Raw genomic sequence first — 17896 nt, 5'->3', positions numbered from 1 at the left:
TGATCAAAGGTGACAGAAAAGATATTTTGTGACATTATTGTAAATTTCTTTAACTTCAAATAAATGTTGTCAAACTTGATAATGTTAAGAAATGTTTCTTGAGCCCCAAATCAGCATTAGAATGATTTCTGAAGGATCATGTGACACTGAGGACTGATGCTGAAAATACATTATAAAACATATTCACATAGAAAAGGGTTATTTTAAACTGTAATAATATTTCACAATATTACTGTTTTTAATATTTTTTTTTATTAAAAAGAAAGCAGCCTTGGTGAGCATAAGAGACACTTCTCTCAAAAACATTACAAAAATAATGGCGTACCAAACTTTTGAATGGTAGTGTATGTAAATGAAAAATGAAATGCATTCGACATATGCAGATAAAGCCAGTTGTGCATCCTTAAATTATATACTTCAGTTTGCACTGAAACGACACACATACTTGAAAAATCTCAGAACCACTACACTCTAATCAATGGAGATTTGGAGCATGTGTATTATCACTTTAAATACCAATTAGTAGATTTATGGCATCAATTTATTGATTCATGCTCACATCATAAACTTTGACCAGCATCATCCACACACTTTCAAGTCAGAATATTGGTCCACAACCGTAGAACGTCAAAAAACAGACATCTCTCAGGTCTTTATGCAAAATGTTCCTCCAACGCAGGCTGATTTTATTGCGAGGCTAAAACTTTCCACCTGGCTTGAAAACAAAACCACCCATTCTTTTACTGCCTTCATTTATCTATTGGCTGAAGATCTGCTCAGCACTGACTGGCTGACTTTCCTCCCTCTCTCACTGGCCTTAAACTCTTCGGCTAACGTAACCTGAGATTACTGTTGTTAAAACAGAACAAGTGGGTCATTTACTGTTCTCATCAAAGGCACCTGGCTCAGAGACAAACTGCAGTCAATGCTGGGTTTGTTCTAATTCTTTTCAATCACTACGTGATTGTGGGAGCAGTTATGAGGCACATCTGATAGTAGGGGTTTGGTAATTCACTTTAACTACCGAGGAGGAGAAATGGGGAGATTTACAGAAAAGGGATCAGAACCTGCAACCCATCAAATAACACTTCCAGATAAAGGTGCCAACATGGGCAGCATCCTAACCAAGATGAAACTTCATAAACCTACACAGGCAGCAACTCCACACTTCACACTAAAAAAGTATTCTTTATGGGAGAGTTGTATTGTTATCTAAGCATTTCTCTAATCGGACAATACTCTGATAAGCATAAAAATACATAGCACGCTTAAATAATTTTCAGTATTAAAAGAAAAATATTTATAATCAACTTTTTTCTTGCTCCATCCATCATCTCGGTTTTACTTTTTCACTAAATTTGGCATAATGCATTCTGGGATTATAATTTGGCAGTAATGAGATTTGTTCATTTCTACCCCACTTTCTACATCGTATATCACTTAATTCACTAGTTCGCATGCCCATTTAGTCTTAAAGGTTAATAGTAAACTAACTTGGCTTGCTGTCCTTGGAGGAAGCTCGAACCTGAGGCTCGGCTTGAGTTAAAACCCCCTTATGATGGAATTGTGCATAAGAGGATAGAGATAATTTACTGGAGGAGAAGGGGAGGAGGAGGGCTGCTGGAAGAATTTGTCAATGGGATGACGTGCTTATATAGTACGCTCGTAATGCTGATTGACAAGACTGAATGTTTAGGCTCCTCCTGAACCTACTGTACATTTGGAACTTCATTACAAATAATAGAGCAATGCATTGTTTAGGTCAATTAATCTGACGATTTTTGACCGGTTTTCAAAAAATCGTTCTGCCTGGTGTTACTTACAAAATCTATCAATAGGCATGTAAATATATGGTATACATTTTCTATTTTCAAATATTATTAGTGGATTTTGGGCAAATAAATATATAATATAAATGCAAATAAGTGTAAATAAATATTTATATACATGGGTACACATACACATACGTGTGTGTAATTTATATATATATATATATATATATATATATATATATGGGCGATTCCACAGTTTAGGGCCAACTGCAAGGACAACAGCCTGCAAAATCAATCTTCATGGAGAAAGCCATTGTCCTCAGGTTAACATCCTGAGAAAACCTGGGGTACAGCTGTGTGAAAGGCAGGATAAATCTGGCAATGGTAAACTAGTAAACTTTGATCAAAGTTGAGTTGATGTCAAATTTAACGTATGTAACATGGACGGAAAAACAATGTAAGTTCAAGCAGAAAGTGTACTTAATCTAATTCAGTTTAATAAAATTCTGGTTGAATCCCAGTTCATGTTTTACTTTGTTCCTATTTTGGTATAGTTATGAGTCATGCGTTGTGTATGGTTCACAAAACTGGTAATAGGACTTCCATGCAGGCAGGGTAGCCATCTAATATTATCTGTTCTATAAACTTAAAGGTGCATTTTTGAGTCTGGTATGTTCATAAACTGAAAGCCAGCAAAATACTAACAAATACCACAGAGTATATTTTTCAAATTTATTTGCCAAATGTAGAAGACAAAGGAACTCCTACAAGTGTGCTAAGTTATAACGTGTGTAACGTGGACGGAAAAAATTAAACAATCCTGCAAGATTGCCTCTGTAACACAAAATAATACCATTTCATGAAAACTGGCAAAGAATAGAACAAGTTCATAACACATTAAAATAACCTGTCATCATACTATCAAATTTAAAGATCATACAGATTGTGTTAACGCACTATTAACATGTTAACTTCGTCAGCCTAAAGCTATATTCTTATGAACATTGGACAGGAAAAAAAATCATCAAAAAAAACAAAACAGAAAAATGTCATTGACGATGTTGACTTTCATGAACAGCTTATTGAGTCAAAAATACGCAGAAAACAACGTTGGAAGTTGGACAGACTGAAAATTTCCGTCTAATTTACGAACAAGATGTGCAGAATCTGTCAAAATGTATAAAACCACCATTCATGCATGCTCTTTCACGATGAACGACGCTTTCGGTCCGAAACCACTCGCAATCATCCGACTTGCACACTCTTTTATCCTTTCTCACCACAATGATCCTATTTAATGTTTACTTAACCAAAGTTTACCACGTTCGTATCATTTTAACGTTCGTAACATTTTGGACAGAATCCACAAACTTACCCACATTCGTCGAAATCCGTGAAATCCTTTTAACTCTTCCTCCCGCGCAGAGCGACCGTGACCTAGACAATCTTATTTCTGACATGAGAACCGTTGAGACATTAGGAGATGGAAATTCAGCGTCAGAATAAAATGTTCGAGCGTTATGATTTTTTGACAGAAAATCTCGGCCCCTGTTTTATCCCGATTTATTAACAATTTATCATGTAGCAACGCATATGAGAATTTAACCCACACAAGATGGTTTTATCGTTATGCTACTGATAGAATTACATGGAAAAATTATATCTCCGCTTCCTTTAGAATCGTATTTTAACGTGCGTAACTGCTTGGACAGAAAGTGTAACGAACGTTAGTAAATGTTTCCATTGCATCGTGGTGGATTAAGGGAATTCAACTTTCAGTGTTAGTAGTAGTATTTTGTAGAAGACACACCAAAATAAATGTTATGCGCCAAAATTCAGGATTTTATTAAAGGAAATGAAAGAAATGACTTAGGAAAAACCAGATGCACTGAATGTCCTACCCTGACATCCGCAATTTCTGGGGACGGAAATAAAATAAAGTCTCATTACACGATAATGCCAAGGCTTAGTGGGATAAAAGTAACTTTATTATTTCTTACATCTATCTTTAACAAAATAGTGAACTAAAAATAAAAAAATTACAACAACTGGGTATTATTCAATCTATATTGTTCATTACACCCCTTGTGGACCGAAACTGTGGAATCGCCCATATATGAAGAGTTCAGATGCAAAAGCCTCTAAATGCCATCTGAAATTTTCTTCTAGAATGATCACTTTTATCAAGCTTGTATATTTAAGTTCAGTAATTTCACTTAAATGACAATTAATAGGTAATCTTCATTGCCATTTAAGTGAAATTATTGAACTTAAATATATGAACTTGATAAAAATGATCATTCTAGAAGAAAATTTCAGATGGCATTTAGAGGCTTTTGCATCTGAACTCTTCATATATATATATATTTTAGGAGTGTAACGATACCCTCATGTCCCAATTCGATACATATCACGATACTGAACTCATGATACGATATTATTGCGATACTCAAGAGATATCATAAAGGTTAACAAAAACAAACTGTTGATTAAAATGCTACATTTGATATTAAATTGGGTCTGGAAATGAATAGGCTTGGACTTGGTGCTGGAAACCCAATGCACAGGACAATAGAGACACCAGATTCTTAGCTGAAAACAGAATTATTTTAGACAAAATATGCTTACACTCTTTCACTGACTAGATATATTTGAAATAATGCATTATATATAGCAGTTTAATGTAGTACTGACACTAAAAAACTTTTTTCACGCACAGTAATTTTCATTTTGGGTGAACTATACACAATACATATTGTTGCATTTTTGTATTGCGATATATTGTGACACGATATATTGTTAAACCCCTTGATATTAGCTATTAATATCTGCTTTGCTGAATCACTGCAGTTTTAGAAATGTACCAAAATAACATATCTTAGAAGGTAAAATAATAATGCTGCAATTTTTTTGGAGGCATCCAGTATAAGGACTTAGACACTTAGACTTACACTAGATTGCTTAAAGTATAAAGATCTTGATGTAGTGCTATACGACCCAATGTCCCATCTCCGGAGCAGATGGGGTGTCTGTCTGTGAGTCAGAAGGGTGCTTGACGATGACTTACTGACAAAGCCTTAGCTTAGCCTTTCCACAATACTGTCCGCATTCAGTCAGTGACGTTTGATGCCAATCCAATAGTTCAGCATGCAAGTCCTGCTTTTTATTGGCTAGCGTGATGCCTGCTAATCCTTTCTAATGTTGATCCAATTTTTGGCAGGTTTGTGACAGCATAATGCAAGATATCATACCTCACCTCCTAGTTTATGAAAGAATGCATTAGTAGGACGCTATGCATCCTTTCAATGGGGAATTCACCACAAATTAAATGTCAAGAACGATTGCATTAAATGAAAGATAACAACGAGAAGACTGAGAAAGATATCTGACATGGCAAGTGTCAGCAATGCTGGGAGAGTGAAAGTACGTCATAAACAAATTGGCCTGCTTTAACAGTTAAAACAAAAAACCACAACATTTTCCACTTTTAAGCGCTAACAAAGGCCTCCATTCTGAAATAAAGTGGGTCATCTTTAACAAAGCCATCTTTAGGCTTCATCTAAATGTCAGGATATGTAAGGAACATCTGTTGATCATTGTGTAATGTCAATTCTTGCCCTTAAAATCTCCTCACAGATGACAGCGCAGAAACAACGTACCTTTCATAATATACGACCTGCCATTGAGCACGTCCATTTGTTAATGAAATAAAGATGCGTGCCATCATTTAAAAGAGCCCTTAGGTTTGGAGTAGCTACAGGAGAAAGGTGCTGGACCCAGACTATCACCCTCAACGAAATGACATAATCAGCTTAGAGGTAATTCTTGGCATGGAGGAGATGAGATAGAGAAAGGAAGTCGCAGGCGAATCCAGTGCAGTCATACAGTATAGCAAAACCTCTCTTCACCAGAGCGACACACCTCCCCAGAGCATGTGGTGTTTTCCAAGTGCTAAGAGTATTAATGCTTTTATTTGGACACACAAACAACCCTTGCCTGCTGGATGAAGGAAAAGAGACTTTCTGACAGATTCTGGAGGATGAACGCACTGGAGCTTGAGCTGAATTTTGTTTTGCTTACTGTGAAATTTCATTATTTGTCCTGAAGTTTGCCCCTGGTCTACCTTAACGTCCAAAAAAAGATCCGTCTAACTGGCATGGGCGCATACACTCAGTCAATTAATCTGCGTGTAAAGAGGGCATGGTATTAGGGACTGCTGCTCTCCACAGATCTTATTTTAGATTTTGTGTGTATTTATATACAGATTGCAATGCATCACCAACTATTACAAGTCATAACTTGGTGGTTATATGATTCATACATTTCTACAGTACACATGGAAATGTGTTTCTTAATATCAAAAAAGACTGATTTAATAAGTATATAGTCTGTTTGCACTGACTGTTTCAAAGTGAAACCGATGTTTTCCGTGTCTCTGAATGGCTCAGTTCACAGTAAAATACTCCATCTCCACATGTGCGTTTAGCATGCATTTGGGAACGTAGCGGGCAACGGTTATTTTCACATCTGCATAACTTCCAAAATGTTTATGGGCAGATGATTACAGCATTTCACTAGATTTGTAATGAGACACATTTGTAAACCCGTTTTCACAGAAATGGTAGTTTGGTAGAGCTGCAGTTCCCATCAAAATAAAAGCTCAAGGGTTTATCTCTTGCAAGTGAAGAAGTATTCTAATTAACAATAGTATTATAATTGACCTACTGCAGCATAATGTAAAATTATATACTTAATAATCATTTGCATTTGTTTTAGGCTATTTCTCTCATAGGAATAATAATAATATACCATTATTATTATTATATTCTAATTGTTTGGCTTCCTATAACAACAGTGTGAATGTAATGTAGACCGAGACACTATATCAGGACTAAAGAGAGGGTTGATTCCCCTTTAAGGTTCAGTCAAAGTCAATGCACAGACTTTTTTCTTTGTTCAATTTGCAGACTGAACATGGGTTGGAGCTCTTAATTTTGAACTCTCAAAGTGCACCAGATTGATGAATTTAATTTAAAAATAAAAACTTTTTCTTACGAGGGGCCATGCCCCCGGACCCCCAAGAAGGACAGAGGTCCAGTCCCCATACTCTCATAAAATCCTCTGGGAAACACTGTATGTACATTTAGCCTTGACCTCTTTGTAATCTTAAAGGGGTGGTTGATTATGATTTGACTTTTCTAACTTTAGTTAGTGTGTAATGTTGCTGTTTGAGCATAAACAACATCTGCAAAGTTATGACGCTCAAAGTTCAAAGCAAAGGGAGATATTTGCTTTTAAAGAAATCGCTTTTTAAGGACTACAACAAATGGCTGGTAGAAACTACACCACATTCCTCCCGGGTTAGTGACATCACCAACCCCAGAATTTACATAAAACCCGCCCCCTGAACACGATTTATAGATTATCAAGACAGAATATGCTAATCGATGACTAGAAGATAACTACACATCAGCTTCATAAACTCATCAACTAACCATTCAGAAATGTCCTGTTGCTTCTACGTTTCACTTCTTCTTGAGTCTCTCCATCATTGTCTGACTCCGGTTTGAACATAAAAGGCTAAAAGTTTTTGAAATTTTCAGTGTGTGTGTGTGTGTGTGTGAGGTAAAAGGACACAAGCTGTTGAAGCTCCGCCCCCTGTGTCGGGAGCAGCAGCTCATTTGCATTTAAAGGGACAGACACAAAAACGGTGCGTTTTTGCTCACCCTCAAAAAGTGACAACTTTAACATGCTATATAAAAATATCTGTGGGGTATTTTGAGGTAAAACTTCACACACACACTCTAGGGGACATCAGAGACTTATTTTACATCTTGTGAAAAGGGCATTATACCACCCCTTTAATACAATACAGGATTGCATGACTGCATATCCACATAATCTATGACCTTAAAACAACAACAATAACAGTCTCTAAATATGTAATGGAAATACAAGTTAACCAACATTCCATTCCTCAGGTCAAAATAATCAATAAAACGTTGCTGGATCACTTGGCAACTCATGAAAACTTGGAGGACACGTCAAACAGCTTCAGATTTCTGACCCATAAAGCAGCTATGTGACGTGGCTTCTTTTTGTTTGTAAAAATTTTAATTAGACATTTTCTTTTCTTATAAAAATAAGAAGGCAAATCGAACTGTGGCTGGATTCATGAAATTCTTCTTAAGAAGCTAAGAATTTTTTTAAGATAATGTTCATAAGAATGTTCCAAAAAGGGATTCCAGAAAACTTCATAAGTTATCAGATATTTTCTTAAAGGGATAGTTCACCCAAAAATGAAAATTCTGTCAACATTTATTCACTCTCAAGTTGTTCCAGACCTCTATGAATTTCTTTCTTCTGCTGAACACAAAAGGTATTTTGAAGAATATGGGTAACCAAACAGTAGATGGGCCCCATTGACTTCAATATTATGGAAAGATAAAAATACTATGGAAGTCAATGGGGACCATCAACTGTTTGCTTATCAACATTCTCCAAAATATCTTCTTTTGTGTTCAGCAGAAGAAAGAAATTCATACAGGTTTAGAACAACTTGAGGGTGAGTAAATGATGACAGAATTTTTGGTTGAACTATCCCGGCTTTAGGAATAATTGTAATCTTAAGGTGGGACACGGCAGGCGAAAACATTTTTAAATAGATATTTGGGATATTTGTCTTCAATAACATGTCTTCTTTCAGACTTGTGGTGAAAAAAAGTCAGAAATACACATTTAGGTCTTTATTTTACTACATTTTGTCTGTTTGCGTCTGTAGATTTCTCATAAATTCAACAAAAGTTTGCGTAGTAAATCATCCTGCTACTCCGCGATCGCTGTCTGCACCGTCATCATATACACCGTTAGAAAGCTCTCTCTCTCTTTCCTAATGCTGTCGGATCCAAATATGGTAATTTCCTTTTTATCAGCAACCAATCGTGAAAGTAAAAGGGGGGATTTAACTCTAAATGCGCAATCTCATTGGCTGATATAAATCTTTAAAGCCCGTTTTCTCAAAATGACTTTTCTCTCATACTCCCAAGTCCGAAATCTCCACTTCAGTAGCACTGATATACACCAAACTCTCCAGTCTTGTACCTAGTTATATTATGAAGACATTTACAGAGGGATTTGTAAATATATTATTCCTAGCCTGATTTATATAACATTTTATTCCAAAAAACATGGCGAAAATAAATTTAAGGCGATTGACAGTATATTCTGATTTACAGGATAATAAAAGTAGATGTCTATAAATCCCTCTGTTTTTCCCATCTAATATGTGAACACAATGAAAAAATAATTTTGAACCTGGCTTTATCTAATACTCAGATTTCGTTTTTTTAAATATATGCAAATTGGCGCATATTTAATTAGATAATGCCTAATTTGCATATTTAAACTTAAAATTACAGAAAACTTGTAATAGATTTTTTTCTCATCTTAATGTAGGTAACCAACTGGGAAAGTTTCATGGTGATATCTGCTAGTTAAACATTTTACCCAATTCACCTGTAGTGTCTCGCCTTAAGAATCTAATTTTCAAATCCCTTTAGCCTGGAAAACAAGAAATCAAACAGGTTAACCAAACCACCTGTTCCCAGAACTACAAGAGGGTCCGACTGATCCTGACAGGTGCTGTGCATACTGGGAAGTGGATCATCTCTTGCAGTAGCGTTAACAGCTTAGCCATCTGGGAGAGTGGCACGTGCCTCGTGTGTGAACATATCCTGCTAAATCCACCAAACATGATGCAAAGTGTCTGCTGTGGTATCGCAGGATATACCATACACAAAACCGTACGTCAGCTAGGCTGGTAAACCTATTATGGGTGCTGTCAGGAGACACAAAAACCGTCTAAGCACAGCAGAGACGTGACTTACAGCATGCATATGTATATGAGAGCTGTCATTTTCCCCCACCAAGTTTATTATTTTCAAATTAAGTAAAATTACTAGGTAAATCATTTTTTTACATATTTTATCCAAAGCAACTTACATGGCATTTAAGGTATGCATTTTCAATTAAATGCATTCCCTAGGAATCAATCCCATGTCCTTGGTGTTCCTGACGCCATGCTCAACTTGTATGAACTAACTATTTCTTTTAAGTATTTTGGTATCAATATTTTTATGTGAGGACTGTTCTTCTCAACTCGTGTTTCTTGAAATCCCGTGGTTACTGCAAAAGCCACAATACTTGGGCTATGATCACAGTGCTGAATAATGTAGTTAATTTAGTAGCATCGCTACTTTTAGTCAGTTACTCCCCCAACACTGCCTGTAAGTCCATTAGAGTCGCCACTGACCTTTGAGATGAGCTCATCGTGATTGGCGAGATGTGCCCGGCAGTGGATGCAGCTGTAGGTTCGGTGACAGTTGGGCAGGTAGGCCTGGAAAGTCTTTGACTTTGTCATTTTGACCATCTCACAGTCGTGGTTCTCTTCACTGGGTTCTTCTGGGCTGGCACTAGACGAGTTGCAGCTTTGCTGAACTTGCTGACAGAAGAAACACTGGAAGATGCAAGCAAAAGCCGTCGTTGTTGTGGAGTGGGTGTGTGGCACGCTCCACACAGACACCACAGGAGAAAATACGACCTGGAAAAAGAAGGCAAGAAAAGGAGGATGGAGAAAGTCATTAATTGGCTTCTACCAAGCTATAAAAAGTTAGGGTAATCTTAAACTGACCTTTAGGACCCAAAAATCCTCATGATTTTCATCATTTACTCAACTCATGTCTTTCCAAAACCCTAAGACTGTCTTTCTGCTGTGGAACACAAAATGAGAAATTGCACTGGTTACTTTTCCATGCAATTACGATGAATGTGAACCGGAGCAAAAGCACCACAGAAGTAGTTGTAAGCTTCACAAAAACATTCTTTTGAGTCGGCTCTCAAGTGATCCAGTTCACAAAATCAGTCTGAGGGAATCTTTCAAGAATTGGACTGATTTGGTTCTCTTGATCCGACTTCCCTTCATTTAGTCTAACTCAATGATCCGTTGCATTTAAACAAAATTTAACTAAACGGGTGGATGAATAACTACTTCAAATTATGGTCGCTATGACTTCTGATGACTTTGAATATAGTTCACGAGTTATATTGTCCACATTTATGATACTTTTATGGTACTCTTGCAACCTATTTGAAGCTTAAAATTGCATGGAAAGAGTAACCATTAAATGATGACAAAGTTTTCCATTTTTGGGTTGAACTTACATTTGTATTTCAGGATTTAGTAGATACTTTTATCCAAAGCAACTTACATGGCATTTAAGGTATGCATTTTCAATTCAATGCGTTCCCTACGAATCAATCCCATGTCTTTGGTGTTCCTAACGCCATGCTCAACTTGTATGAACTAACTATTTATTTTAAGCATGAACAATTTGTCTTTAAATGGCAACAACAAAAAATGTTGTATGCAAATGAGCAGCTCAAATCAGATAAAAGCAAAAGAAAACAATTTCCTCTTCACCCTTGACAGCTTAAGCCTGATCAGCCTGTGAGACTGATGAAGTGTGAATAATAAAGATTTTCCCTCCAGCGAACACCACATATTTAACATTCACTTTTAGACAAGTTGTTTAAGCATGTCAAAAATGGCAGCAAGTTGCCCTGTGCACCAAGAGGACCAAGCTAAGCTCTACTGCCACTGTGGCAAACGCTTCATCTATAACACAATAACATTCAAATCATCTTGATTTACCAGACCAGACTGCCCCCTTTTTACAAAGCCAAAATAACACTAAAGCAGTGAACTAATTGTGGATGGTTATTTATACATCAACGATTTTAGCTACAGCACTTCCTTTGATTATCATGCAAAACCTTTGTACATGAACATGGCTATCAAAGTACCATATTCCCATGTGATGCCACTGTATCATGGAACTTTTCTGCAATAATAATAATTAAAGGCATTTCACACTTAAAGGACAAGTTCGGTATTTTACACTTAAAGCCCTGTTTACAGATTGTATCTGATGAAATAGAACGGTTAAGATTAAAATTTGGACACATGCTCCTGTCCCGATAATTTTAGGTTTATTTCGCTTTCCCCCCCACCCCCACAATGGTTGTCTAGGTGCACTGGAACATTCCTTCCTAAAACACATTAAACTTTCGTTTACAAAGACGTGAAACTCACCGAGTGGTCAGGGGTGTTCACTGATATGCTCACTCAAAAATTGCTGCAAAAGATGCTTTCCAACAGGTTTTATCGTAGTTTTTGTCCAACTCCATTGACTTGTATTGAAAGAGCTGTGTGAGGTACGGTATTACTCCGCCGCTTCTTCTTCTGCTTCTTCTGTGTATTCAGTGAAATGCCAGTGGTTTGCTTGCAATCGGCAAATGTGCATTGTCGCCATCAACTGGGCTGGAGTGTCTATTATTCAAGCTCTCAACGGAAGAATCTACGGGTGTGAGACGTTTGGAAAAATAGGTCCACAGTTTTACAACTAATGGTAAAACACCCGTTGGAATGCATCTTTTTCAGCGATTTTTGAGTGAGCATATCAGTGAACACCCCTGACCACTCGGTGAGTTTCACGTCTTTGTAAACGAAAGTTTAATGTGTTTTATGAAGGAATGTTCCAGTGCACCTAGACAACCATTGTGGGGGTGGGGGGGGGAAGCGAAATAAACCTAAAATTCTCGGGACAGGAGCATGTGTCCAAATTTTAATCTTAACCGTTCTATTTCATCAGATACGATCTGTAAACAGGGCTTTAAGTGTAAAATACCGAACTTGTCCTTTAAAGGGATAGTTCACCCAAAAATGAAAATTCTGTTATAATTTACTCAGCCTCAAGTTGTTCCAAACCTGTATGAATTTCTTTCTTCTGTTGACAACAAAAGATATTCTGAAAAATGTCAGTAACCAAACAGTTGATGGTCCCCAATGACTTTTTCCGAGGCCAATGAGGCTCATCAACGGCTCATCAACTGTTTGGTTACCCATATTCTTTAAAATATTTTCTTTTGTGTTCAGCAGAAGAAAGAAATGGATACAGGTTTGGAACAATTTGAGGGTGAGTAAATGATGGCAGAATTTTCATTTTTGGGTGAACTATCCCTTTAAGGCACTGGCCGATTTTAATATGTGGCTTTTCTAAAACACCATCTCTTTTTGACATTCATCATTCCATAGTTCCCATGCTGTTCACACAGACAAACAGAAAATAACAGGAAACTCTGTATAATGCGCTAATGAGGGGGCAACAACACTGTATGCTAAAGAAAACAGTCACTTCCGCAATAGCACAGGAAGCTCCAACCATGCCGATCAACAAAGCGCTCTGGCGCCGATGGGTTGCCAGATCTCGCTCAAAACATGCAACACACTCTGACTTACCTAACCAAAATAAGTCTGAAGAAGAAACCCCATGCTGCTTTTGTTTTGCATAAAACATACATTATCAATGCAAAATTAATTTTGACGCTAAAAATGTCATTTCGAGAACCATATCCTTTTCCTTAATCATTTAAATGTCTCTACAAATGACCCCATAAATACATCTCACTCGTGCACACACGCACACAGAGAATCTGAGGAAAGCAGACACGGATGACTAAAGAGGAACTGTTCAACAATACACTGGGATTCTTTGTACAGCAAGTGGGAATATTTGACATCTGCTGCTATTAGTGCTCGATCATACGTCATTGTGATGCTATCAATCTCAAATATGCAACTATATTATGTTAACAAGCCCGCTAAAAAGGCCCATAATTATAATCGACTTTACGTAAACAAAACACAAATTCGCTTATATTAAGCGGAGTTGGCAACACTGTCGCGCGTGCACGAAGACAACAAGACCTCGCGCAGCGCTCGATGTGGCACGCGTCTCGGTGGAAATGAGAACTTTACCTGTGAACATTATATCTATAGATATTCTGTACTATATTATTGATTTTTTTTTAATCTTACAAATCTATTAATCACATAAATATGCACGAAAAATATCGAGATTATTCCCTATATTTAATGTAATTAGTAGGCTACAAATTATAATGTAGCCTAAACACAAAAATAAGCACTAACGTGCTTGCGCAAATTACACGTCAAAGACAAGTTAATTAGAAAGAACACACACATCTGTAACATTGTGAAATTGAGCGAAAAATATGATTATAACTGTTCAGTTATAATATGTTTATAACTTCTCACCCTGTAAAAGCGCTGAAGTTTTGAAATAAAACCAGAGGACGGTCGATCTGAAGAAGATCAACAGCAGACAAACAAAGGAGGCTCATGAGCGCGTGTTAACCTGACAGGATAAGGCTAATCATGAGAATGATGGCTTGAGAAAAACAATAACAGCTATAACAAATCTAACTATTTAAAAGCTCGAATAGTCACGTTAAGCTACTAATAATCACTTATAAATCTAAGCAAGTTACTTATTCAGTGCAACTTATTCCGCATACGCATATATTTGTCTCTTTTGTTTTACTTCCATGTGACAAACAACTAAAGCAAGATGTTCATAAAGGCAATTCTGTGCGTCAACAATAGGCAACCAGTTACAAAAGGTGCAAATAGATTGTTGTCAGCGGGATCTTTAGAGCAAACAACAAAGAAACCGTGAGACCAACGTGGATACAAAACAAAGGCTCGTGCGTTGACAAAACCAGGAAGCGCAGTGACAGAGACCAAATTTGAGTCTCGATATCTGCAAACACTAATGCCAACGATACATTGTCATTCTTTATGCAAACCAAATACGATATTTGTGTTTTTGTACCGTGCAATTAACTTACAAATCGCGTGCATGCATCCAACTCCACATTTTTTTCAAAGGCAGACGAGAGATTTAGACAAGGAAATGTTTTGAGCTTGTGTACATAAACAAATAATCGTTCTAAAACAATAATCTTGTTTTCACATATCAAATATTACAGTATATTAGTTTGACATGAGCAGAAACTCATCAACTTACCACTTGAACTGGATCTCAATGCGAAGTTTGGCATAGATTTTCTATAGGGAAGCTGATATTTTTTCCCCTCAACGTATGATTTGTGATATTTTTTATTTATTTTTGGTTCTGGTTGTCTTGTCTCGGTGCAGGTTCCGTCTGAGATCTCAAACTGAGACTATCTGACAGTTTTGTGTGTCGGTTACGCTGTACATTTCTCTAGTCTTTGTTGCACTCTTTGTGTTTGTGTGATAGACTTGCTGCTTTGTGAGTGGGCGGGGCGTCGCATTACTGGCGTGTAAAGCAGCCAATAGCAGGGCTGCGAGGGCGTGGCCACCAGTGAAGCGAAAATAATCCCGGATGTGTAAATAAATACAATGCAACTCAACGATTATATAGGTTAAGATGATGACTTCATCGTATCCATGTTTTGCATTATGTCCCCAGGCAGCTCTCAGAATGGAGAGCTGTATGTCCCAATGAAGAACAATTCAACGAAGTGTAATGGATTTAAATGTTTAGATTTGAAAAATTGAATTGAGTTTCTTAGAATAGTCTGTAGTTTGAGCCCTATAATGTCACTGATTCCTTTTTATTATGATACATACACCCACACAAAGTCCACATGTGAAACATGCAATCCGTGTCAGCGTATCAAGCAATAAGAGTCATCATAGAGCAATATTGCTTAATTAATGGTTTGGGTCTTGTGTAAGGGTGGGATACACAGCCTGACAGCATTAAAGAAATGGCCCCATCTTTATGCGTCAGAGAGCATCTGCTACGCCTTATAAATAAGTGAAGAGACTGCCTAAAAATAAATGATGGTCACAAAAAAACAACCCAGTATTCTAGTAACTGTGCACAACTATAACGGCAGATGCAATGCATAAAGTAAAACTTATCCTTACTATACTGACATGCATGTCATAGTCATCATATTCACTGACAGATAAATAACCCATTACCTATTGACACAGGCAGACAGACGCAGCGTTCCGACGATAACCAATACTCATCAATAGTTTCAAAAGCGAATGAATTCGTGGAATATGATCAAGTAAATAAGGAAGCCTGTCGCGTCGCCACCACTGTCCTGATGATGTCATATGTTTTCATTCTGCGTCCCATTTTATAACTCCGCGCCATAGTAACCCACAGTAAAGCTTTTCACACTGACTCAAGGCATTTATTACCCAGCTCACCATATAAAATACAAAATACAGAGTGTTACGCTTGACAGCGTCGTGTTTTAACTTGCTGCCTGCTGTAGGGATATAAAAACACAGCACTCCAATGTGACCTTCGCTGAGGCACTTATGGAGTCCTCTTAAAGCAACTCACACATTCGGGTGTTTACACAGGAAAATATCATCGAATTTAAAAACAAAACATGCCAAATGTTGCACGACGCAGAATGCGATACCTTTTAGGTGGCCGTGGATCAGTTGTTCTCCCCACTGCAGGGTTTCTCATTCAGGAGCACTGCTGTGGTGTCCGCATGTGTCACGACGGTGCAAGATGCTGCTGCTGTTGTTGTTGTTGTTGTTTAGAGTCTTGTGTTCATATTTCTTTCGCTCCGACACTCTTCTCTGCGGATTTTTTTTTTTTTTTTTTTTTGAATGAGACTGTGATGCGATCACGTAGGCTACGAGGCGGAGGTCGCTATTAGTGTGCGCTCCACGCTCACTAACATTTACATCTGTCCCGTCTTCATTCACAAATATTTTGCAAGCTAAACAAGCACGCGAGCTTTTTTTAAAATGCATAAAATGCATAGAAAAATAAAAAAATATCATATAATTTGGGAAAGCTCCATTTGAATTTTAAAGAATGTAAATATATAGTTGCAGTTGCAATTTTAAAGAATGCAAAAAATGTTGCCTATAGTTTTTTTTCTCTGCTGTATGTAGGCTAAGTATCCAATTATGATTAATTGAAAATGATCACACAAATTCAAAAAGAATCAGTTTAAGCATGTCGTGGTTCACTTAAATTTAAATATCAGCTATACTGCAAAAAAGAGAATATAAAATAAAATAAATTACATATATAGGCCTAATAAAAATAATTAGGCTACTTTGTTAAGCTCACAAATATTTATTTCGCATCTTGATAGTTTCTGAATTATTTCTGAATAAACTTAAAGAGTTATACTGTTACTGCTAGGGAGAATTTGAGGTAACAGCAAGTACATTTATGTGTGTCGGAAATAATAAGACAAATTTATAATAAGCGTCATTTATTTAAGATAATTTGTGAAGTCACCACTGAATGTTCTCATTAAATTTCCGTATTTCTTTCTTTAATAATTTCTGTATTTGTACACTTACTGACTCGCTGGGTAGAATTTTTTGTGAACTTTAAAAGACATCTCGTCATCTTGGTTGTTTTGATTAATTTGCGTTTGCTTAATTTGAACGTTTCCCTCGAAAATATTTGAGAATACATAGGTTAATCATGACGGCATTCTCTTCCGCAAATATGACAACTAATCAGGTTGAGAATTATTTGTGTCAACCAATCAGCTGCCGAGACAGATCGCTCACAGAGCCAATCGCCGCAGGCTCCGCGCTCCAGACAAACACAGAGCCCGCGCTCACAGCATCTCGCTTGTTTTCGATAATGCGCGTTCACTGCAGAGACACGTGCACGGCAGCGCGCTCCAGTCCTTAAAGCCATAACACGTGGTTCAGGTAAACAGTGCAAAGGCCCGGATGTTGGTGCTATATTTATCGTTTAAAGTAAACAGCAAGGTCATAAGTTATAATGGAAATATTTTTGTAACGATAATAATGATGTAGCCCTAGTGATTATTATTATTATTTATTATAAATAAAACTTGTTTGGCGAAATGGAAGTAGAGTTCTTGATTACAGTCTCGAATAGGAATATGATAAACGATACGTAAAATAAGCAAACGGTCCTCTCACCCAATTTATCTTACATTCTCCATCAGCAGTTGTAGTTTAGAAACTACGGTCAATAATACGTATAACTACGTAGAATGAAAACAATTCTTTATTATTAATATAGTTAAACTCTGTCGCCATCTAATGTACCAACACTGCAATTGCTCCAAACGCAACAGACATTTTCATTATGACCACAAAAACACTGTGCTAAACTGCAACGTATTACAGTTATATTAATAATAATATAATAATTATGATAATAATAATTATTATTATTATATAG

At 36.9% G+C, this 17896-nt stretch overlaps 1 protein-coding gene across 5 annotated transcripts in view; it reads right to left on the bottom strand.

Moving 5' to 3' along the window:
* ypel1 (yippee-like 1) overlaps positions 1–16406 on the bottom strand; it is a 30255-nt gene extending 13849 nt beyond the window's left edge. The window contains exons 1-3 of one of the 5 annotated variants that reach the window (XM_079871714.1): positions 16125–16405; positions 10462–10540; positions 10084–10371 (exon numbers count right to left, since the gene is read on the bottom strand). In XM_079871714.1, coding sequence (XP_079727840.1) covers positions 10084–10200 — 117 coding nt within the window. In that variant the 5' untranslated portion in view covers positions 10201–10371; positions 10462–10540; positions 16125–16405. Of the gene's footprint in view, positions 1–10083; positions 10372–10461; positions 10541–14719; positions 14966–15666; positions 15806–16124 lie in introns of those variants that run through there. The other 4 variants (XM_079871711.1, XM_079871713.1, XM_079871715.1 and 1 more) reach the window with 4 other exon arrangements.
* Between the last annotated feature and the right edge of the window lie 1490 nt (positions 16407–17896).

The sequence above is a fragment of the Squalius cephalus genome, assembly GCF_949319135.1.
Source record: "Squalius cephalus genome assembly, chromosome: 5".
NCBI classification, from domain to species: domain Eukaryota; kingdom Metazoa; phylum Chordata; class Actinopteri; order Cypriniformes; family Leuciscidae; genus Squalius; species Squalius cephalus.
This window is presented reverse-complemented; position numbering and strand designations above follow the sequence as displayed.